Source organism: Petaurus breviceps, unplaced genomic scaffold (genome assembly GCF_028583685.1).
Source record: "Petaurus breviceps papuanus isolate PSGF00001 unplaced genomic scaffold, PetGlider_PUasm1.0 188, whole genome shotgun sequence".
Classification (NCBI taxonomy): Eukaryota; Metazoa; Chordata; class Mammalia; order Diprotodontia; family Petauridae; genus Petaurus; species Petaurus breviceps.
In genome coordinates this window covers 5,299,757-5,323,068 of record NW_027185804.1, presented here as the reverse complement: position 1 = coordinate 5,323,068, position 23,312 = coordinate 5,299,757, and the positions used below count along the sequence as shown (strand labels likewise).

The 23,312-nt window shown below is 36.8% G+C and overlaps 1 protein-coding gene across 2 annotated transcripts in view; it reads left to right on the top strand.

Annotated features, from left to right (window-relative positions):
• Positions 1-23,312, top strand: part of SBF2 (SET binding factor 2) — a 526,457-nt gene that overhangs the window by 249,813 nt on the left and 253,332 nt on the right. For both annotated transcript variants that reach the window (XM_069091201.1, XM_069091202.1), the window contains exons 7-13: positions 2,189-2,321; positions 2,593-2,701; positions 4,136-4,249; positions 6,299-6,376; positions 7,463-7,576; positions 8,289-8,417; positions 10,641-10,739. In XM_069091201.1, the coding sequence (XP_068947302.1) occupies positions 2,189-2,321; positions 2,593-2,701; positions 4,136-4,249; positions 6,299-6,376; positions 7,463-7,576; positions 8,289-8,417; positions 10,641-10,739 (776 nt within the window). The remainder of the gene's footprint in view (positions 1-2,188; positions 2,322-2,592; positions 2,702-4,135; positions 4,250-6,298; positions 6,377-7,462; positions 7,577-8,288; positions 8,418-10,640; positions 10,740-23,312) is intronic.

Genomic DNA, 23,312 nt, shown 5'->3' with positions numbered 1-23,312 from the left:
TTCTTCCCCTACATTGTAACCATTTTCCCTTGCCTCTTCTATATGAGAGAGTTTACCCCAATCTGTCTCTCCCCATCTCCTCTCATTATATTCGTCTCTCACCTCTTAATTTCACCTTTTAAGTATCATCCCTTCCTATTAAATTGGTCCTGTGCCCTCTATCTATGTATACCTGTAAACATATATACACACATTCACATATGTATTCATATGCCCATATACCCTCATATATAGACATATATATATATTTCTATTCCCTTCAATTGTTTTCATACTGAGAAAAGTTTCATCAATTGCAATTATTGTTTTTCCATGTAGGAATGTTAATAGTTCAACTTTGATAAGTTCCTTATGATTTCTTTTCCCTGTTTACCTTCTCATGCTTCTCTTGCTTCTTGTATCTGAATGTAAAATTTTCTATTCAACTCTGGTTTTTTCAGCAAGAATGCTTGAAAATTCTCTATTCCACTGAATGACCATCTTGTCTCCTGAAACATGATACTCAGTTTTGCTGGGTAGGTGATTCTTGGTTTTAATCCCAACTCCTTTGACCTCCGGAAGATCATATTCCAAGCCCTTCAGTCCCTCAGTGTAGAAGCTGCCAGATCCTGGGTTATCCTGCTTGTATTTCCACAATATTCAAATTGTTTCTTCCTGGCTGCTTGTAATATTCACTCCTTAATCTGGGAATTCTGGAACCTGGCTATAATATTCCTAGGAGTTTTCTTTTGGGGATCTTTTTCAGGAGGTGATTGGTGTATTCTTTCAACCTCTCTTTTGCTTTCTGGTTCTAAAGCATCAGGGCAGTTTTCTTTGAGAACTTCCTGGAGGATGATTTCTAGGTTCTTACTTTGATCATGGCTTTCAGGCAGTCCAATAATTTTTAAATTATCTCTCCTGAATCTATTTTCCAGGTCAGTGGTTTTTCCCATGAGATATTTCACATTGCCTTCTATTCTTTCATTTGTTTGGATCTGTTTAACAGCATCTTGATTTCTCATAAAGTCATTAGCTTCCATTTGCTCCAATCTAATTCGAAGCAATGACTCTCCTAATTGAGCTTTTGAGATTCTTTTTCCATCTGGCAAATTCGGCTTTTTAAGGCATTCTTCTCCTTATTGCCTTTTTGACTCTCTTTTGCCAATTGAGTTAGTCTATTTTTTAAGGTGTGATTTTTCTCATTCAGGCTGTTGACTCTCTTTTCCTAATTTTCTTGCATCGTTCTCATTTTTCTTCCCAGTTTTTCCTCCACTTTTCTTATCTGCTTCTTAAGGTCCTCTATGGCCTATGACCAGCTCGTATTTTCCTTTGAAACTTTTGCTGCAGGAGTTTTGACTTCACTGTCTTCCTCCTGTTCCATGCTCTGCTCCTTTTTGTCCCCCAAAATAGGAGTCTAATATTGGAATCTTCTGTCTGCTTTGTTTCCTTTGCCTAGTCATGTCACCCCTCAGTCACTTGACCCCTGCGCTTTTTGCCACATTAAGACTCTGCTACCTACGGGAGAGCTTTCTTCCCAAACGCTGGGGTTTTCTCAGCTGCTGGAGGTATTAGATGGCTGCCCTCTCTGAGGCCTCCACACGCTCTGGCAAGGTGGACACATACCACAGGACCTCCACCCTAGACTACAATCCAGATCCAAGCAGGTTAAAGCAAGAGCAATTTCCCCTCAGACTGATCACTTGGTCCTCCTATTATCTGCAGGCCAGGAGCTGAAGCTGCCATGTAGGGCTGGCTGGCTGTGCGGGACATCTCAGCGGCTTCTCACCCCCTGAGCAAAAGCCGAGCCCTCCCAATTACTGGGTTCCTGAGTCCAGACTGCACTGACCTCTTACTTTGTCCTTTGCATCTATGTGTTGATAATTCTGGAGATGGCCACAGCTGCTGCTGATCTGGAGTCCCTTGGGCCCGCGGCTGGTCAGACCCACCCTGGGGCTAAAACCTCCGGCTAATGCGGGCCCAAGCTCGGCTCGAAGAGCGCTGTGCTGTCTGATACCTGCTGGAGCTGCTTGGAGGTCCTGCTTCTACTCCACCATCTTGACTCTGCCCCCAGCAACTCCACATATTTTATTACAGTGATTCCAAGAGCACTGATTTCTTCTTTTTGTCATTTTAATCTCTCTATTCTCTGTTGGTAGTGTGTTTTAGGTGTGCACATGCATGTGGTAAAATTGTGTTCTTCTCTTTTCAGGAATCCAAAATGTTCTCAGCCTGTTTTGTGCTGTTCTCACAGAAAACAAGGTTCTCTTTCATTCCACCAGTTTCCAGAGACTTAGTGATGCTTGCAGAGCACTAGAGTCTTTAATGTTTCCTCTTAAATATAGGTGAGCTTTTATTAACTGACCCCAAATTTATTTTCAGTTTATATACTCTTACTGACTAAAGTGTATGAAGAGATTTCAGCTAAATAGTGTAGTTAAATCTGAACCACTTACATGTGTCTCACTGAAGATTGTGCAACAAACTGACTCATAATTTTGAACATTGTCACTAATAAAATTCTAGGCCACATTGAAGAAATTTTAAAGAAAAAGTGTATGCAAATTAAAAAAAGAGAAAATATACTTAATGTGATTTTTCAAAAATTATTCCTAGTTATCCTTATATCCCTATTCTTCCGGCTCAATTATTGGAAGTTCTAAGTTCACCAACACCTTTCATTATTGGAGTTCATTCTGTCTTTCGTACTGAAGTCCATGAACTTGTAAGTATTCACATTTACAATTGCTGTTGTTATTTAAAAAATTATACTGTATCTCTTTGTTTCCAGTGTTACCTTGAATCTAGTATTAGGATGTTCCTGTTAGTTTGTCATTTAAAAAGATGATAATAAAGGGTGATAAAATCCACTTGAACTTATTGTCTGTATTACCTTCCACTAAATGGAATCAGTGCTACTGGAAATCAGTCTATTCATTTAAGTAATTTCTTCTCTCATAGAATAAAAAGTTTGCATTATTCACTAGTGCTATAATAAAATTGAGATCTTGTTATCTATAGCACAATTAAACCACAATCATAACCTCCTCAGATTCATCAAGGCAGATGGATTGAAGTTCCTTGGCTAACATCCTAGTTATCAACACATTGTCAACTCTAAAAGCTTACTTATTCTAATGCACAGCCCCTAGAACATAGTAAACAGTTTTTATTTGTTTGTTGCCTCCTTACATGAAATGAGATGCCTGCCTGTCTTAATTTGAAATCATAATTACTTGTCAAGAAATAGTTATTAGATTGATTCTTGCAAATGATAGTAACAGAGATGGTGTAGCAATAACAGATAACAGAAAGTACCTCATTTCCTGTTTTGCATCTATCTAGGATTTTAGAGGTTCTATGAAGACTTTCTTGCTGGAAAAGAACCCTCATACCATCTTTATCATACAAGTTCTTTGTGAAACTATGCTACAAAAAGAGCCAAAGTTAAAGCCTTATTTTTGATCAACAAAGATTTCCTTTAAAGATATCATTTTCATTTTAAGTTTGTAGATGACACAATTACAAAAACAGGTGACCAAAAACTAGGAAGACTAATCAATATATTAGAAATGAAAATTCAGAAAGATTTTGGTAGGTTAGAATGTGGAGAAGAAACTAATAAATAAAACTTATTCTTTGAAACTTCACTGAATCTATAATCTCGTCAATACAAATACTCCCTCTATCAATAGAGATCGCAAGGAGCCTAGGCGGTCAATGAATGGTGCATCCATTTTGTCTCTAGGACTATATATCTATCCTATCTCTTTATGTCTTGGGTGAACCTACAGAACCTTGGACTCTATTGGCATAGCCCTCAAGAATCTAGGGTCCTTACCATGCTACAGTGAGACTCCAGAGTAGTACTTTTACAGAGAATTTTTATATGAGGTTATCAAAATACCAGTTTGATTAATGTTAACCTAAAATACTTGAAAATTTTGTTTTCTTAATTAGGTAAATAAATTCTTTTTCTATCTCATTTATACTGCTCCATGTGCTTATTATTAGCAGGATACCCAGGACCTTGGTCTAATTAATTAATAATTTTGAATAATGAAGTCCAATTGAATAAATTCTATAGTACATGAATTTATATTTTTACATTAGCATATGGTCAGTTTCAGTTTTGGTTTTTTTTTTTTGTTTCCTCTAGTTAGATGTAATCATTGCTGATTTGGATGGAGGCACTATTAAAATCCCTGAATGTATTCACCTCTCTCCACTCCCAGAACCACTGTTACATCAGACACAAACAGCCCTTTCTCTGGTATGTCATATTTTTCATGGTGATTTTGTTTGCAAAATCAGTGTAGAAATAAAATGGTTGGGATAAATAAAATAGTGGCATTGGACACCTCTAGCTGAACACTCTGGTTTCCAGATTCTGAATTAATATTAGTAGGTAAATAACTGTGTAACACAAAATGCCACAGTGGATGGAGCTAGAATTGCTATCTGGGATATCTGGATACAAATTCAGCCTCAGACCCTTACTGTATCATCCTAGGCAAGCCACTTCACCTTGCTGAACCTCAGTTTGCCAATCTATCAGTGAGGATAATAATCATGTCTACCTTACAGGGATACTGTGAGCATTGAGTCAGATAATATTCTGTATGTAAACACTCCTCGCCTAACACACCCAGTCAGTTGCCAAGTCTTGTCATTTCAACCTCCACAAGTTTTCTCGTACCTGGCAGCTTTGTCTATTCACATAGCCAATATCCTTGTTACAGACCTAAGTATTTCTCCCCTGGATTCTTACAGGGGCTGTCTACTTTGTCTTCCTGCCTCAAGTCTCTCCCCTCTCCAGTTGGTTATCCATACAGATGCCTAAAGCATAGTCCCACAATGTTTTTTCTATACTCTCTAAGCTCTAGTCTCCACAGTCCAGTGTGGACTCCTCTCTTCGACATTTAAGGCTCTTCACAACCTGGCTCCAACTTTGCTTCCTAGCCTTATTATACACACTTGTCCTTCAGCCCCTTCTGTAATACAGTCACACTGGCCTTCTTTCTGTCCCTCTCCTGTGCCAATCCATCTCCTACCTCTGTGCCTTTGCCTCAGCTGTCTGTTCTGCCTACAGGGCCCTCCTTCTGTTTCACCCCAGAGAACTCCTAGTTTCCTTCCTAGCTCAGCTCCAGCATTACCTTCTCCATGAAGACTATCCTGATTCCCCACTCCCCCCTCTCCCCCGCCTGGTGCTTGGGGCTCCTCTACACCCACACTTAAAAATGACCTCTCTGCCTTATGTCTACATCTTGTATGCATGTTATCCCCCTCAGTCAAGTGTGACTTCCTTAGACAGGGGGGCAGGGCCTGTTGTATTTCTGTCTTTGTGTTCCCAGCACCTGTCACAGTGCCTGGCGTTTAAGAAACACTAGGTGATGGACATCGGGTTTTTTTGCCCAGTCTTAGAGTACTTTATAAATGTGCTCTTATTTTATGTCAGTTTTCTTAACTATATTTGTCAAGTGTAGGTTCTCCTTTCCCCCGCCCTAGAGATGATTACCATTAGACAAAAATGGGTGCATGTATGTAAAATTATTCTCTGTATACTTCTGTTGATCAGTTCTTTCTCTGGATGCAGATAGCATCTTTCTTCTTATGTCCTTTATAGTTAATTTGGGTATTTATAATAGAATTATTTTATTCACTCAAAAGTCGTTATTAAAACAGTACTGCTTTTACTGTATACAGCATTCTTTTGGTTATGTTCATTTCATCCTTCATTATTTTGTGCAAAGCTTTCCATGTTTTTCTAAAATCAGCCACTCATCATTTCTTATAGCGCAGTAGTATTCCATCACAATCATATACCACAACTTGTGCAGCCATTCCCCAGTTAATGGGCATCCCTGCAATTTCCAATTCTTTGCCACCACAGAGGAACACTTTAGAACATATAGGTTCTTTTCCTTTTTCCTTAAAAAGTAGACCAAGTAGTGGTATTCTGGGTCAAAGAGTGGTTTAAAAACTCTCTGAACGTAATTCTAGGTTGCTCTCCAAAATGGTTGAGGACATTTTAACAGAGATGGAGAGCTTGATTATTCATTTATCCTGCCTCTCAAATCGATATAATACTTTATCATCTTTGCTAATTGCTTCAGTTTCTGAAAGAGGTAATCACTGTGCCCAAAAGGGCAAAGCTTTTGCGTGAGTCATCTGATTGAGTGACTCAGCTCATGTTAAATTTTGAAGACTTCTCAGCTAGCAAGATGGCACCTATTGAAGGAATTTTATCATTTTCTCTGTATTCAGAAAAGTATTTCCATGGTATTAGGACAATTTGTTTATTAAAATATATTTATTTTAGATTTTGCACCCAGATCTAGAAGTAGCAGATTATGCATTCCCTCCACCACGGACAGCTCTATCACACTCAAAAATGCTAGTAAGTTTATACTTTAATTTTAAAATTTTTGTAATAATTTTCTAAAAGATACTTTTTCTTGAAAATATTTAAGGAATTAGGATCTCAGCTCCATTAATTTCAACCAGATAAGCATCACAGTGTTCTCTCACAGGGCAGTTAGAGGAAAAAGCATTAGCCTACGAGTCAGAAGCCTGACTACTGGCTATAATAGGAACAAGGGTTGGATTGTGATTTGGGGCATATAATTTTTAAGTCTCAGTTGTTTTCTCTAGATAAATATCTAAGATCTGTGCTAGTTCTAAAATTCCCATGATTATTGCACATGTATAATTATATCAGATTACTTACTGTCTCAGGAAGGGGGGAGGTGATGGAGGGATAGAATTTGGACCTTAAAACTTAATGTAATTGGGGAAAAATAAAATATTATTATTGTTTTTTATTTTTGGACGGGGAGGGCAGGGAAATTGGGGTTATGTGACTTGCCCAAGGTAACACGGCTAGTAAATGTTAAGTGTCTGAGGCCGGATTTTAACTCAGGCCCTCCTGACTCTAGGGCCGGTGCTCTATTCACTGCACCACCTAGCCACCCCAGAAAAATGAAATATTATTTTTAAAAATCCCATGATTATGAAAGTGTAATTTAGCAAAAAGAAGTCTTGGTCATCACTTCATTAATATAGGAAAAGTTAGTCATTTCAGAAAGCAACTTTGACAGTTTCTCTTAGTTTTTTAGATCTAATATATCTTTGATTTCTAGAATTAATTTAGGATTGGAAGCTTTTAGTGTTGTTGCTGGATACAAATTGAAGGAAGAGGGGTATTCCTTTAGCCCACATACAAGGGAAAGAATGCTGGAGCTTCTGTTTAATGGAGGATGGGGGTATAATCAGTGGGTGAATGGTGCGGGGAACCAGAATGGGAGAAGGGGCTGTCTCTCTGGACTGTGAGTTGCCATCTTGGAAGTGCAGAGCTGCTACATGGGGGATCCTGCATGGGTGGCAGGGAAGACCAGATGATTGCCAGGTCCCTTCCCACTTGTTGATTCTGTGGCTTTTTTTGTTATTCCAGTAAAGTCTAACATTTTTCCCTTCTTGTTTTTAGGATAAAGAAGTGCGGGCAGTTTTCCTTAGATTATTTGCACAGCTTTTCCAAGGCTACAGATCTTGCCTACAGCTTATCAGAATCCATGCAGAGCCAGTCATACACTTTCATAAGGTAGCTAACATTAACAAACCTTTTAGCCTGTGGAAAAAAAGTGAATTGCTCTCCTTTTAGAGCTAACAAGGGAACAGTTAAATGTGCGACAATAGAATATTTGATGTTGAGATAATAGGATATTTCATTACAAATCAAGTGGACTTGAGTTCTCATAGTTCTGCCATTGACTGACTGTGATGTGGCAGGGGCTGGTGCTCAGGATGATGTCTGAGGGCACTGGGCTGAAAGCCTTGCTGTTTCCCAAGGCTTTGGAGTCTGTTCCATTCTGTTTCCATCAGGGAGTGAAGGGAGACAGTGAAAGGGTGCTGGTGGTTATTTGATTCACCTGGCATCTGTTGCCTCCTATCTCTCCCTCAGGGGACCTGGCTACTCCAGCTAGTCTGACTGGTCTGCCCTGTGGGTGGCAATTGGTGAAGCTGTGCCTTAGCAAAGGACTTGCCTTTAATCACCTAGCTAGTAAATGGCCACATCAGGTTCTTCTACCTCTGAGTCCCGTGTTCTTACACAATACCACATGGCCTCTGAAATGGCATTTTGGGGATCACAGCATAAGGTATAGCACCCTATCAGATATTCTTTAAAATAGTGGTGCTTCCTCACGAATTGAAGAAATTTGATGGTTTTGTTCTGTATTTTATATTTACATTGTCCACGTGTACCTTAGGAAGTTATTAATTGGTCTCTTTGTTTCATATTTTTTATTCTACAGACAGCTTTCTTGGGACAGCGTGGTTTGGTTGAAAATGATTTCCTCATTAAGGTACTTAATGGAATGGCGTTTGCAGGCTTTGTATCAGACAGAGGGCCTCCATACAGATCCTGTGATCTCTTTGATGAGGTGCGTATTATTTAGGGCAGGGTCTCTTAACCTGAGGTTCACAGATTCCCCAAGGGGTCTATGAATAGATTTTAGAGAATACATGAACTTAGAAGCACATCGTGATTTTCACTAACCTCTAACTGAAATCTAGCATTTCCTTCAATTAGGAATTTTAAAAAAAAATTATTCTAAGAAGGAGTTCATAGATGTCACCAGATTTCTGAAGGGATCTATGATACAAAAAAGTTTAAGAGCCCCTGATCTGTCATATTTTATATAGAATGAATATAACAGATGAAAGTGAAGGGGATTTTTTCTAAAATCTTCAGTCTAATAAAAATAATTGCTATAAGTATATTTAAAAAAAACTATTCAGTATCTTAAGAAGGAAGTGCATGACACAGAGAATATAAAGCTGCTTCAGTCAGGAAGCCCTGGGTTAAGCCCATCTTGATACCTGCTGGTTGTGTGACCAAGTCACCTGTCCTTTCTTCTGACTAAATTGCAGAGCAACTTCTAATCTGCATTGGTGGAGGTAGATTCCTATACCAATGAAATCAAGGTCTAGACAAAATAAAATGATAAACCCTGAAGAGTTTTTACTATACATCTTGAGCATAATTTAATTTATTTTCCATTTTAATTATTTGGGGAGTTTACATGCATATTTAGTAATGAAGTATGTATTAGGAGCAATAAACACATGTCATTGGGAATAATGATTTTTCATAAAAATAAATAGAAACTTAAAATTATTTGATACAGTTTTGCTTTAAATTTTAAGAGTAATTCTAACACACGAACAGAACTTTTGATTTAGAAAGTCATAATAAAGTAATAACCTTACCAGCCTTGTTGGAGTGAAATTATGTATTGGTATATAATAAACTTCAAGGCAGAGTCTCCTAAGTGGTCAGTGCTAGAAGATCTCAGGCCTATCTACTAGACACCCTTGTTTGTTATTCAGCAGTAGCTACAATGTACTCAGTCCTTTCTTATCAAGCTTCTTCCTCTAAGAGCTACTGGGGAGCCCTAAATGAAACGACAGGTCCTTTTTCAGGCTCCATGTTTACCTCTTAAAGGGTAACATGTGACAGACCTAGTACATCATCATGATGCTGTTTGACATTCCCACTATATTAGGAGATCCAGAGAGCAAACTCAGGTACATTGGGGTGGATTCCTTGGATGGTTTTGTTTGGAAGATATGGATGAGAATCACAACCTTAGAGTTGGAGGAAAGCTTAGCAGCCTATCCATCCTTGGAAGAGAATCTCAGCCACCAGGCATGTGACAAAGTCATACCATGTGCCCTTGGAAAGTCAGGAGGGGGAGCCCCCTGCCCTCGAGGCAGCCCTCTCCTCTTTGTGGGAGCTCTTGTGAGTCACTGGTGTTCTTATTTGTCTTCCTGTGACTTTCACCCATCATAGTCCAGGGAAAAGCTCTGAGCCATGCTCAGATATCTGATCCTTGCTGCTGGTTTGACTGAGGACAAGTCACTAAATCTCCTTAGGCTTTAGCTTCCTCTTTATAATTCAATACAACCTATATCCATTGTATACCTGTTATATAAAGGCTCTGTGCTAGACTGTAAAGGGAATACAAAGAGAAATAAAACAGGTTCTTCCTTTAAAGAACTTGCATCTGGTAGAGAGGAAATAAGACATTTATACAAATAAATATGATATACTAATATAATATGAGGTAGAGGGCAAAATTGAACAAGTGCTGAAGTTTTATGGAACTTCCTAGGAGGGAGGAATTGTTTGTTGCTGAAGAGATCTAAAACGTTCCTCTCACCAGTTTCTAAAATAAGTACAAATTTAATTTTGAATGGCCAGAGTTCAGAGGAGAAGAAGCTAAAATTACAAGATGTTATACTTTTTTCTGGAAGATTTTGAGGGTTAATGAAAATCTTCACATATTGGGGAAATGTTTAGATTTCCTAAATTCTAAATATTACCAGTTTTATCAGTTTTGGGATTGGTAGGGCTCCTATGGGATCCAGAAATGTCTTTAACAGGAAGTAATAGCCTCCCTTATTAGAGAATGACCATGACATTCCTGTGCCATGAACCCAAAAGCCTGAACAATAGCCACAGTACAAAGTGGGGTAGGTTTTTAGCATCATAGTTTTATGCTTGTATTTAAATTTGTAAATAATGTGAGATTGTTACACATTTTAATAATGTAGCAAGTAGATGTATGTTTAAATTGGGCTGTTGGCTTTTGTTTCCTCAGTTGGTAGCCTTTGAAGTGGAACGAATTAAAGTTGAAGAAAGTAACCCTCTGAAAATGATAAAACACATCAGAGAACTTGCAGAGCAGCTCTTCAAAAATGTAAGTTATATTCACGTCGATTTAGTCAAGTCAGGAATGTTAACGGTACCAAATGAGGTGATTTATTGTCTACAAAATTGAAAAGCGGCCTCCTGGTGATAATCTTTCTGCTCTGGTTTAAAGCTGTGGGACTATAAATTGCATGGTTTTACAGATGGTGCTCTACAACCTACACTGAAATAGCTCACATTTTTTAGACTCATTTTCCTGTCAGTCACAGCATTATGAAAAGGCCTAGTTAAAAACCTTTAGTTTGGCCTTTGTCTTTATTATACATAAGTGGATTTGATCTGTGTTTTCACTTTTCCTAAGAGAATATGGAGTATGTACATCATATACATATCAAACTCATTTTGGAGCCATAACCACATTAATTGTAGACTTAGTTTTTTTTTTCTTTTATTGCTATTTTTGGTACTTCTTCCATCACCCTGTCTACCAGCAAATGCCTCCTGCCATGCCTTCCCTCCAATATACATTTATCTCCTTTAATGTTTGGACAGCCCTAAGTCTGCTTCAGGAATTCCTTGGTTGGTTAAAACTGCTGTATAGGTAGTGGCTTTTTAAACCCAGTAATGATCACAATTTTATGAGTAAATGTTCATTTCATATACTACTATAGTCTTAAATTTATCTATTATGGTCTTTTGGATGTGCTAGTTTTAGTCTAGCACCTTGATTTAGGGACTATTATACAAAATACAGGGTTTTCATTGTTAACAGGTTTAGTCAGACAACTTGATCTAAAGTGTCCTACCATCTGAATTTCAAACATATATATATGTGACATGAAGAGATATTTAACATGATGAGAATTATATTCTCAGAAGTTGAGTATCAAGTTGTGTGTCAATATGATGAAAATCAGTTAGTTGATTGATGTTTAGGGTTCCAGTATGTCTGTACCAGGATTTCTAGAATGATATAGGATAAAATATGAATAAGAGAAGAGAGATGAGTGGGAGTTTCTCATTCTGTCTTAGACTGTTGTATGGGGTCTGGCATCTAAGTAGGACTGGTCATAAGCCAGACTTAGATGAAGGGAATCATGGTTACTAGCAGGGCTTAAGTAAAAGATAATTGATGCAGTTGTAGAAAGGCCTGGTTATTCTTTTTAATTTTATATATATTTAAAGTATGGTACATTTAAAAATTTTATTGATGTCTTATTTTTACATTACTTACATTTGCCAATGTATGCCTCCCTATGTCTCTCCCCAGAGATATGATAAAGGAAAAATAGTTGATACTAAACAGATGAGGTGGGTGGAGCCAAAATAATGTATTAGGGGTAGCCACCCACCTGAATGTCTCTCAAAATTCCCCTCCAAACAACTTTAGTATAACACCTCCAGTCAAATTTTGGAGTGGCAGAACCAACCAAAGGTCAGGGTGAGATATCTTTCCAGCCTAAGTAAACTTAAGAAGTTGACAGGAGCAGTGTGGAGCCAAGATGGCAGAAAAGGACAGGGTGAAACAATTTTCCAGCCCAAGATAAGATCAAGAAGAAAGGTCTGTCTTACTGGTAAGAGTAGAGCACAATCTAGTATAAAAACACTTTTACAAGCCACCAGCAGACCTTGGGGGTGACAGAATTAGATGCAATGGCTTCCAGAGCTCTCAGCCCATAGATTGTAAGGGGATCAGAAAATTTGTCAAAAGGGGATTACAAGAGACACTTTGCTGGCACTGGGTGCAAGAATTTGTTGCATTGCCTATGTGGTCCTGGGTCACAATCCCAAGGTGAGGAGGAGGAAGAGGAGGAGGAGGACTAGAAAGAGCAGAGACCCTGGTTACGCTTCCAGGGTGGAAAAGAATGCTTGTTGTTACTCACAGATCACAGCATAGGCCAGGAGAGTAATGACCACATCTCTCCTTAGATCATACCACATTGGAAGATCTAAAACTTACAGACCCCCAGGAGTAGCTATGAACACAGTAGCATGAAAAACCTGAAGCCTGGGACAGTACCCTCTTCACCCTGGGTGCAGAGCCCAACTTTAACATAGTTAATAGTTAAGATAAAGGCAGGGAAATGAGCAAACATCAAAAAAGAACCTGACCGTAGAAAGTTACCTTGGTGACTGGGAGGATCAAATCACTGACTCAGAAAATGAGACCAGAGCACCTGCATACAAAGCCTCAGAAAAGGTGTGAATTGGTCTCAAGCCTTGGAAGACCTTGGAAAGAATTTTTAAAATCAAGTAAGGAAAACAGAGGAAAAGTAGAGAAAAAAAATAAAAGTGATACAAGAAAGAGTCAACATATTGGTGGAGGCACAAAAAAAAATACTGAAGAAAATAACACTAAAAAACAGAGTAGGCCAAATGGTATAAGAGTCACAAAAATCTACTGAAGGGAAGGATTCCTTAAAAAGAATTAGCCAAATAGAAAAAGAGGTACAAAAATTCACTGAAGAAAAGAACTCCTTAAAAAGTAAAATTGGACAAATGGGAAAGGAAGTACAAAATCTCACTGAAGAAAATAATTCCTTAAAAATTAGAATTGGGCAAGTAGAAGCTAATGACTCCATGAGAAGTAAAGAAACACTAAAACAAAATGCAAAGAATGAAAAATAGAAGAAATTGTGAAATATCTCACTGGAAAAACAATTTATATGGAAAATAGGTAATGGAGAGATAATTTAAGAATTATTGGTCATGATGAAAAAAAGAGCCTAGGCACCATCATATTTCAAGAAATTATCAAGGAAAATTGCCCTGATATCCTAGAACTGGAGAGTAAAATAGAAATCAAAATGACTTGTTATGCTCAGCAATATGTTGATCCAAGTCAGTTCCTAAGGACTCATGATAAAAAATGCTGTCTGCCTCCAGAGAAAGAACTCATGGAGTCTGAATGCAGATCAAAGCATACTATTTTTCACTTTATTTTTTATCTTTTTTATTCCTGAACATGACTAATATGGAAATATGTTTTACATGATTGTAGATATAAAATCTATATCAGATTGCTTGGCATCTCAAGGAAGGAGTAGGGGAGTGGGAAGGAGAGAATTTGGAACTCTAAAAGCTTTTAAATGAATGTTTAAAATTGTTTTTGCATGTAATTAAAGAAAAAATAAAGTATTATTCCAAAAATAAAATTTTTTTAAAGGGAGTTGGCAAGAGAAATCTATTGCACTGGGGTCAAGTCCTGTCCAGAGACCCCACATTGTAGCAGCAACAGTGGCCATAGCTTCAGGAGCTCTCACCCAGAGATGATAAGCATATCAGACAACTGGTCAGAAGGAGATTACGGGTACTCTTTACTGGCACTGGATATATCTAGTACTGATTGGTAGCTCCATTTCCCATGTTCAGTTCCAGAATGGAGAAGAATGCTGGTGGTCATTCCCAAGGGAGCAGAGGTCACAATTCCAAAGGGAAGAGGAGTACTAGTACTTGGAGCTTCAGGGAGCCAGGTGCCCTTTCTAGGTAAAGACCAGAGCAGAGATTAGGATCCTAGAAACTGTACCTCTATACATTTCTTTATATAAATCAGAATTGGACAAGTCTTGAGAGACCAAGAAATAATAAAACAAAATAAAAAAATAAAAGAGAATGTGAAACATCTCATAAGAAAAACAATTTATCTGGAGAACAGATCAAGAGGAGAAAATAAAATAATCAGACTACTTGAAAGCTATGATCAAAAAAAGACTCTTGATACAATAATACAAGAAGTAATTAAAGAATATTGTCCTGAAGCTTTAGAAAGTAGAAACAGAAAAATCTACCGATTGCCACCTGAAAGAGGTCCCACAAGGAAAACCAACAGGAATGTCATAGTCAAATTCCAAAACCCCCATCTCAAGAATAAAATATGAGCAACAAGATAAAAGCCATTTACATATGGCAGCGCTACAATTACAATCACAAAAGACCTAGCAGTGGTGACACTAAAAGACTGCAGGTCTTAGAACACTATACATCAAAGAGCAAAAGAACTGGGCTTTTTTTTTTTTAAGCAATCGGGGTTAAGTAACTTGCTCAAGGTTACACAGCCAGTTATTTTCTGGGTGTGTTGCTGAGTATCTGAGCCCGGATTTGATCCAGGTCATCCTGACACTGAAGCCAGTGCTCTTACTCGCTGAGCCACCTGGCTGCCCCTAAGCAATTGGGGTTAAGTAACTTGCTCAAGGTTACATGACCAGATGTTTCTGGGTGGGTGCTAAGTGTCTGAGCCTGGGGTTCGATCTCCAGGTCATCCCAACACTGGAGCTGGTGCTCTTTCTCACTGTGCTACCTGGCCACCCTAAGAACTGGGCTTTTGACTGAAAATATCATACCCAGCAAAGCTAAGCATGATCCTGAATGAAAAAAAAAAACTGGACATTTAATGAATTGTCCAACTTTTAGAACTTTGTTTAAAAAAAAAAACCTCAGGGCAGCTAGGTGGCACAGTGAGTAGAGCACTGGCCCTGGAGTCAGGAGGACCTGGGTTCAAATCCGGCCTCAGACACTTAACACAAAAACTAGCCATGTGACCTTGGGCAAGTCACTTAACCCCAACTGCCCTCCAAAAAGTAAAAAAAAAAACCTGAACTTAATGGAAGATTTGACATACAAGAGCCAAGAGAAATATAAGGTACATACCAAATTAGGATCCTAGAGACATACCTCTCCAAGAATCACACCACCTAGGAAATGATGAGCAGAATGATTTCAGAAAAGCCTAGAAAGACTTGAATGAACTGACGCATAGTGAAATGAACAGAACCAGGAAAACATCATACACAATAATAACAGTATTGTTTGATAATCAACTTTGAATGACTTAGCTATTCTCAGCAATACAGTGATCCAAGGCAATCCCAAAGGACTAATGATGAAGCATACTCTCCACTTCCAGAGAAAGAATTGACATTGTTTAAATACAGACTGAAGCATACTATTTTTCAATTTCTTTCATTCTTTTATTCAACTCTTCTTATACAAAATGACTAATGTGGAAATGTTTTACATAATTGCACATATATAACATATCTAATTGCTTACTGACTTGGGGAGGGACAAAGAGAGGGAAGAATAGAATTTGGAACTCAAAACTTAAAAAAAAAGTTAACAGGGTGGCTAGGTGGCACAGTGAATAGAGCATTGGCCCTGAAATCAGGAGGACCTGAGTTCAAATCCAGCCTCAAACACTTAACACTTACTAGCCATGTGACCTTGGACAAGTCACTTAACTCCAATTGCCCTGACTTCCCCCCTTCAAAAAGCCAAAAGAAAAAGTTAAAAATTGTTTTAGTATATAATTGGGGGGTAATAATATGTGTGTATACATATGTGTGTGTGAAATGATAAAACAAAATCAAAAGAATGAAAAAATAGAAGAAAATGTGAAATATCTCATCAGAAAAACAACTGACCTGAGAAATAAATTGAGGAGAGATAACTTGAGAATTATTCGACTATCTGAAAGTCGTGATCAGAGAAAAAGTCTAGATGTCATATTTCAAGAAATTATCCAGGAAAACTACCTTGATATTTTAGATAAAATAGAAATTGAAAGAATCTACTTTTCTCCTGAAAGAGATCCCAAAATTAAAATTCCTGGGAATATTATAGCTAAATTCCTTCCAGGTCAAGAAGAAAATATGGGAAGCAGCCAGAAAGAAATAATTCAAATTTCAGGGAACCAGAGTCAGGTTAACACAATCTTTAATAGCTTCCACATTAACGGAGTAGAAGGCTTGGATTATGACATTCCAGAAGGCAGAGAAGCTACGATCACAGCCAAGGATCACCTATCCAACTAAACTAAGTATAATCCTTCAGAAGAAAAAAAGAATATTTAATAAAATAGAGGACTTTCAAGCATTCCTAATGAAAAGACCAGAGCTGATTAGAAAATTTGACATTCAAACACAAGAGTCAAGAGAACCATAAAAAGGTAAAGAGAAAAATATAATCATAAAAGGACTCAGTCAAGTTAATCTGTTTGCATTCTTCTATGAAAAGATGATAGATGTAACTCCTAAGAACTTTATTATTATTAGGGCAGTAAAAAGGAGTTTATATAGACAGAGGACATGGGTGTAAATCAATAATGTTGGAATGATTTTCAAGAAATATTAAGGAATGAGAAAGAAGGATGTACTAGAAGAAGGGGAAAAGGAGAAGTACAATGCAGAATATTTTCTCACATAAAAGAGGCATGCAAGAGAGAGCTTTTACAATGAAATAATGGAAGGGAAAATAGGAGGAGTGGGAAATAATGCTTCAACCTCACTGTCTTTGAAATTGGTTCATAGAAAGATGAATATAAATATACACTTAGTTATATATAGATATGTAACTTACCCAGTAGGGAAGTAATGGGAAAGGTGGTAAAGAAAGGGGCAGGGGGATCAGAGGGAGTGTGGATTAAGGGAAGAAGTGGTTAGAAACAAGATAGACTTTTGAGAAGGGTCAGGATAACAAGAAAGATGAAAAAATGGGATGGAAGAAAATACACAGTAATCATAACTGAGTGTGAATGGCATGAGCTCATCCATAAAATGGAAACACATAGCAGAATTAGAAACTCGAATCCAACCATATGTTGTTTACAAGAGACATAGTTGAAGCAGAGGTACATTCAGAGTTGAAATACAGGACTGGCACAGAAATCTAATAATCTTCAGTTGAAGTTAAAAATAAGGCAAGGTTAGCAATCATGATCTCCAATAAAACCAAAACCAAATACAATCTAATTAAAAGAGATAATCAAGGAAACTACATTATGCTAAAAGGTATCACAGACAGTGAATTAATATACAAAATTTTACAGCACATTTCTCCAATAAAAGTTTCTCAAATATATATAGAATTGAGTCAAATTTATAAAAATAAGAGCCATTCCCCAATTGACAAATGGTCAAAGAATATAGTTTTCAGAAAAAGAAATCGAAGTTATCTATAGTGATGTGAAAAAATGCCCTAAATCACTATTGATTAGAGAAATGCAAATTAAAACAACTGTCAGGTACTACCTCACACCTATCAGAAATGACATGTACAAGAGGGAATGAAGGGAAAATAGGTATAATAATGAATTGTTGGTGGAGTAGTGAACTGGTCCAACCATTCTGAAGAACAATTTGGAACTATGCCCAAGGGCATAAAAAAGGGCATTTTTGACCTGACAATACCATTGTTAGGTCTGTATCCCAAAGAGATCAAAGGAAAAGGAAAATCACCTATATGTATAAACATTTTTATAGCAGTCTTTGTATGTATGTGTGTCTGTGTAAGAATTAGAAATTGAGGGAATGCTCATCACTTGGAGAATGGCTGATAAGTTGTGGCATACACAATTGTGATGGAGTACTATTGTGCTATAAGAAATGACAAGATGGCTGGTTTTGGAAAAACTTGACAAGACCTGTATGAACTGATCATTATGTACTAAAATAGCAATGTTCTAATAATGATCATCTGTGAAAGACTTGGTTACTCTGATCAATACAATGACCCAAGACAATTCCAAAGGACTCATGATGAAAATATTCTATCTACCTCCAGAGACAGAACAGATGAACTTTGAGTGCAAATTGAAGTATAATTTTCTCACTTTTTTCTTCCTTTAAAAAAAAAATCGTGGCTAGCACAAAAAGGTTTTGGATGGTTTCACATGTATAATTGCTATTATATTAATTGTCTTCTCAGTCAGTGGTAGAAGTTATGGGAGGGAGGGAGAGAATTTGGAATTCAAAATTTAAAAAGAAAAGTGTTTAAAAAAATCAAAATGTAAAAAAAAAAAAAGCCTAAGATGATGAACCAGGTCCTGCTTTATATGTGGTGTCACACCCATATTATTAACTCCCCTTCCTTTCACTTTTCAGCCTGTTAAATTTTCTTCTCAAGTCTGTTTTTCTTTGTAGGAGTGCTTCCAGTGTCTCTTTTTTAATTGAACATTTATCTTTTCTCTTTAATAACTAAGCTCAGCTTTACAGGATAGCAGATTTTATGTTCAAACCTTGGTTTGAATCTTGAGCTCCTTTGCTCTTTGTATTCACTCCCTCTTGTTTCTGATGAATTCAGTGTAATACTGTTCAAATTTATTTCCTTTCTTTTATAATTAAAGGTTTTCTTTTGGTTACTTGTAGAATTTGTTGTTTATCATTGGAATTGTTAAATTAACTACTATGTATCTTAGAGCTTGCCAGCATAGGTTTCTTGTTAACTGTTGTTGTTTATTCCCTGTATGCAATCTGTGGATTCTTTCAATTGGGGTTTTCTTTTCTGTGTTCAGAAATTCTCAGCCAGAGGTCAGGGAACCTGCCACAAGTTCCCCAACCTCTGGTCTAGACAGTTTTATTGTACTATTTCTTGTACTGTGCTACTCAGGTGTTTTGTGTTTTGTTTTGTTTTGTTTTTTACTTTTCCAGTTCTTCTGGATGACATATAATCCTTAACTTCTCTCTGCAGATCCTGTCTTCTAGATCAATATGCTTTGCTTGTGTAGAGATCATATTTTCTTTTAACGTGATTGCTTTTTCTTTTTTTCTTTCAGATTATCTTTTACATCACTATTTCCAATCACTTGTTCTCTTTTATATTTCTTTGATGAAGTTTGACACCACAAATTCAAGTTTTTCTGTTTTACCAAATATTTCTCCTGTACAGACCATCAGTTCCACTTCATAATTCTTATTGCTTTTTCAAACCATTCAGGGATATCCTGCTATGGTTCCGTGCTCTCTTGGGAATCCTCAGGGGCCTCTATATCACCAAGTATGGATTCATTTTCCTGTGTCTTACAACATTTAGTCATAAATGTTTGGACTTGTTTTAATTACCTTATTTTCTTCTTGGTTTATCTGTGCTCACGGTCTTTAATTGAGTTATTTTCTTCTTTAGATCTTTTGTAATTTCAATATTTTTTTCCTTATATTTCCCTATTGTTCATTTTCTGACTTATTTCCTTTTGATGATCGTTTCCCTGGGGGCTGAACATAAAAGCTGTCTCATCTTGCTCCCATGCTGGGGGATTCACCTTTCACAGGACTCATTCTCTGCCATACATGGCTTCTGGTGAGAAAGTATTGGGCTCAGCTAGATGTCTTTCCACCTTTTTTTTTTCAAGCCAGTTGGACACACACACACACACACACTGTACCCCAATTCTCTGGCTGGGCACTATTTCACCATACAATATTGTCACATTGCAGTCCCAAGCCAGCAAAAGCTTTTAGTTCTTGGACTGTGAGAGGAGGAAGAAGAGGAAGAGTTGAGTTTGATTGCAGGGTAGTGGATCAGTTTGTATAGATAGCCCTTCCAGAGTGAGTTGCCCCTGGGAAGGGATGCCAAGTGAGACCATTAGAGATTAGCCTTCTCTGCTCTTAGTTCATTGGATTATTACCTCATTAGATTTCTTGGTATCTACCATGAATAAAGCTAATATTGCTCTATCTCTTATTCATAATTCTTATTTTAGAGAGGTTTGAGAGGTCATGATGATCAGGGAAAGTGTCTCTGTCTTTTGGTCAGATGACCAAGCTTGGTTAGTCTTAAAGTTCCAGAATCCTGCTGTATCCCATCAGATTCTCCAGCATAAAAAATTGACTCCTCCTTCATCTAATATCTCTTATTATCATGTTTCTGGTAAATAACAATAGAGTTAAGATTGAAAGTAAGAGGCTGAAAGGCTTTTGGCCAAAGGAAGTTTGAATGAGGTGGCTTTTTGTTTTGTTTTGTTTTTTTGCTATGAGAAGGAAATGAGAAAAACATCTAGGTTTTAATGATATAGTGAAGAAAGAATGAAGCATCAGGTTTTCACAAATACTTGGATATCAGCATTACTAAAAAAAGCAGAGCCAAAAATGACTGTAAGAGGCTAGAAGCATAGTAGTGCCAAAAGATGGAAAATAAAGAAAATTTTGAACTGTTGGCCTTAGGTTAGTGAACCTAAGCCCTCTTGAGTCTTCTGTATCTTGCTGTGTAATGAAGACTTCCTTAGCCTGTTACTTTCTGTCTGAGGGACTGTCAGAGAGCTAATCCTTCTGGGCAATGACAAGAAAGCAAAACTAATTTTCAAAAGCTAAATTTCAAGGGAAATTTCAGTCAGGAGGTACAGAACATGTCTTTGATATAATTAAGATAATATAAATTGATTTTGGTGCAATGCACGGCTCCTCTGGGTGCATTTATGAAGTTGATTTTGTGAGTACAAAGTTGATTATATGACTGAACTCTTTTTTTTTTTAGTTTAAAAACTTTGTTTTTAATGAACTTAAACTTCTACAAAGATGAGTGTTTGCATATACAAAAAAAACCTTAAAACAGGTACTGTGTTTAAATTCCTGAATTTATATTGTATACTGCTTATTTAAGTTTATATTATATTAACACAATAATACCAACACTACCCTTTTCATATGTAGTGCTATCTTGTGTGTACTTTTATTTATTTTCTTTATAATTAATTTATTTTTAGTTTTTAATGTTCATTTCCATAAGATTTTGAGTTTTCAATTTTCTCCTCCTCCCCTTCCTCCCCCTTTCCCAAGATGGCATGCAGTCTGATATAGGTTCTACATATACATTCATATTAAACATATTTTCCCACTAGTCATGATGTAAAGAAGAATTAGAACTAGTGGGAGGAACCATGAGAAAGAAGAAACAAAACAGCAAAAGAAAAGGAGAGCAAATAGTATGCTTCCATCTTCATTTAGACTCCAAAATTCTTTCTCTGGATGTGGATAGCATTTTCCATCATGAATCTTTTGGGGTTGTCTTAGATCTTTTCATTGCTGAGAAGAGCTAAGTCTATCAAAGACAGTCATCACACAATGTGGCTTTTACTGTATACAGTGTTCACCTGGTTCTGCTCATTTCACTGAGCATCAGTTCATATGTGTCTTTCCAGGTTTTTCTGAAGTCTACTTGCTCATCATTTATTATAGAACAATAGTATTCCATTACATTCATATACTACAACTTGTTCAGCCATTCCCCAGTTGATGGACATCCCTTCAATTTTCAGTTCTTTGCCACCAAAAAAGAGCTGCTATAAATATTTTTGTACATGTGAATACAATTTTTGTGATCTCTTTGGGATACAGACCTAGAAGTGGTATTTCTGGGTCAAAGGGTATGCACAGTTTTATAGCCCTTTGGGCATAGTTTGTATATATATATATATATATTTTTTTTTTTTTGCCTTTTGGAGGGCAGTTGGGGTTAAGTAACTTGCCCAAGCTTACACAGATAGTTTTTGTGTGTGTGTATGTGTTAAGTGTCTGAGGCCGGAACCGAACTCAGCTCCTCCCGACTCTGGGGCCAGCGCTTTACTCACTGCTCCAACTAGCCGCCCTTTGTATATATATATTTTTAAATGTTTTACTGATTCTCTTTTCCTTTTTGCATTATTATCACAACTCATATATCCCCTATGTGCACACCTGCAGTTCAATACATGAACGCTTCATGGAAACTGAAAGCCTTATCAGAGACCTTTCCTCATTGACTTGAAATCTTAGGGTGGTTGTGAGGCTAAATTGGATGAAATCATTAATACTAAGATGTGTAGGTTTTTAGATTTGTTGAACTATATCTTGAGTTTGTTATTCAGAAACTGAATGGACAAAAAAAAACTTTTCAAAGAGGAAAAAGTGTTAGTGCTTTTTGGTTACCTCAAAAGGGAAAATACATCTTTTATGAATTGCATTTATGCAAAGTCTGTTCAATAATAACAATTCATGAATCATATAATTTTATCAGTTGTTATTTCCTTACACAGTTCTGTCTTTGTAGATGAGGAAAACTGATATCATAAGCATGGTCATATAGAAAGTTATTAACTTTAGCATTCTTGTGTTCTATAGAAGATGAATGTAATTTCTTTTTACATTGGCTATATTTGGCTCAGAGGGACTCTTAGTTGTCTGCTATCCATATATTATTAGTTCTTTCAACTATTTTCTTAACCCTAAGGATTATTTTTATTTTTTTTAATTTTTTTGACTAAGGATTATTTTTAATGTCAATCATATTGAATTAGTAATATTTTGAATATGTGGTTCTTAGTAAATTACCTGTCTTTCCATAAGAGGACATGCTATCTTTTATTGACCACATTCTAGATATTTTATTATTTTTCTTCTTAACTGATTCCCTAACTTCCAAGAATAGCCAACAATAGCAAGATAAATTTCTGACTTCTCTCGTTACCATACGTTTTTTTTAAAACTCCATTAGAAGAAAATTTTCAGGTTCCAAGATGCTGAGTGCCAATTTTGCTTACTGAATAGAGCTGCCATTGAGTATAGACTGATTGTGTTCATTGAATTGTTGCAACTTACAATTTTTTTCATTTCTGATTTCAAAAACAGTACAAAAGCTGTTCCAGGGAGCAGGCATGCCATTTAAAAAAAATAACCTTTTAAGAGATTTAGGTGGAGTTATTTTGTTTGTTTTTACTTTTTAGTAAATATTGATGAATTTTGAAAGTTGGTAGCTTCTGATTAATTTAAGGATTAGGAAACAATGGTCAGGAATTAAAATAAGTATTTAGCCAAGGGAAGGTCACTTTTAGAAATGATACTGATTGTCTTTCTTGTGATTGTGGCATAGCATGTTTAGG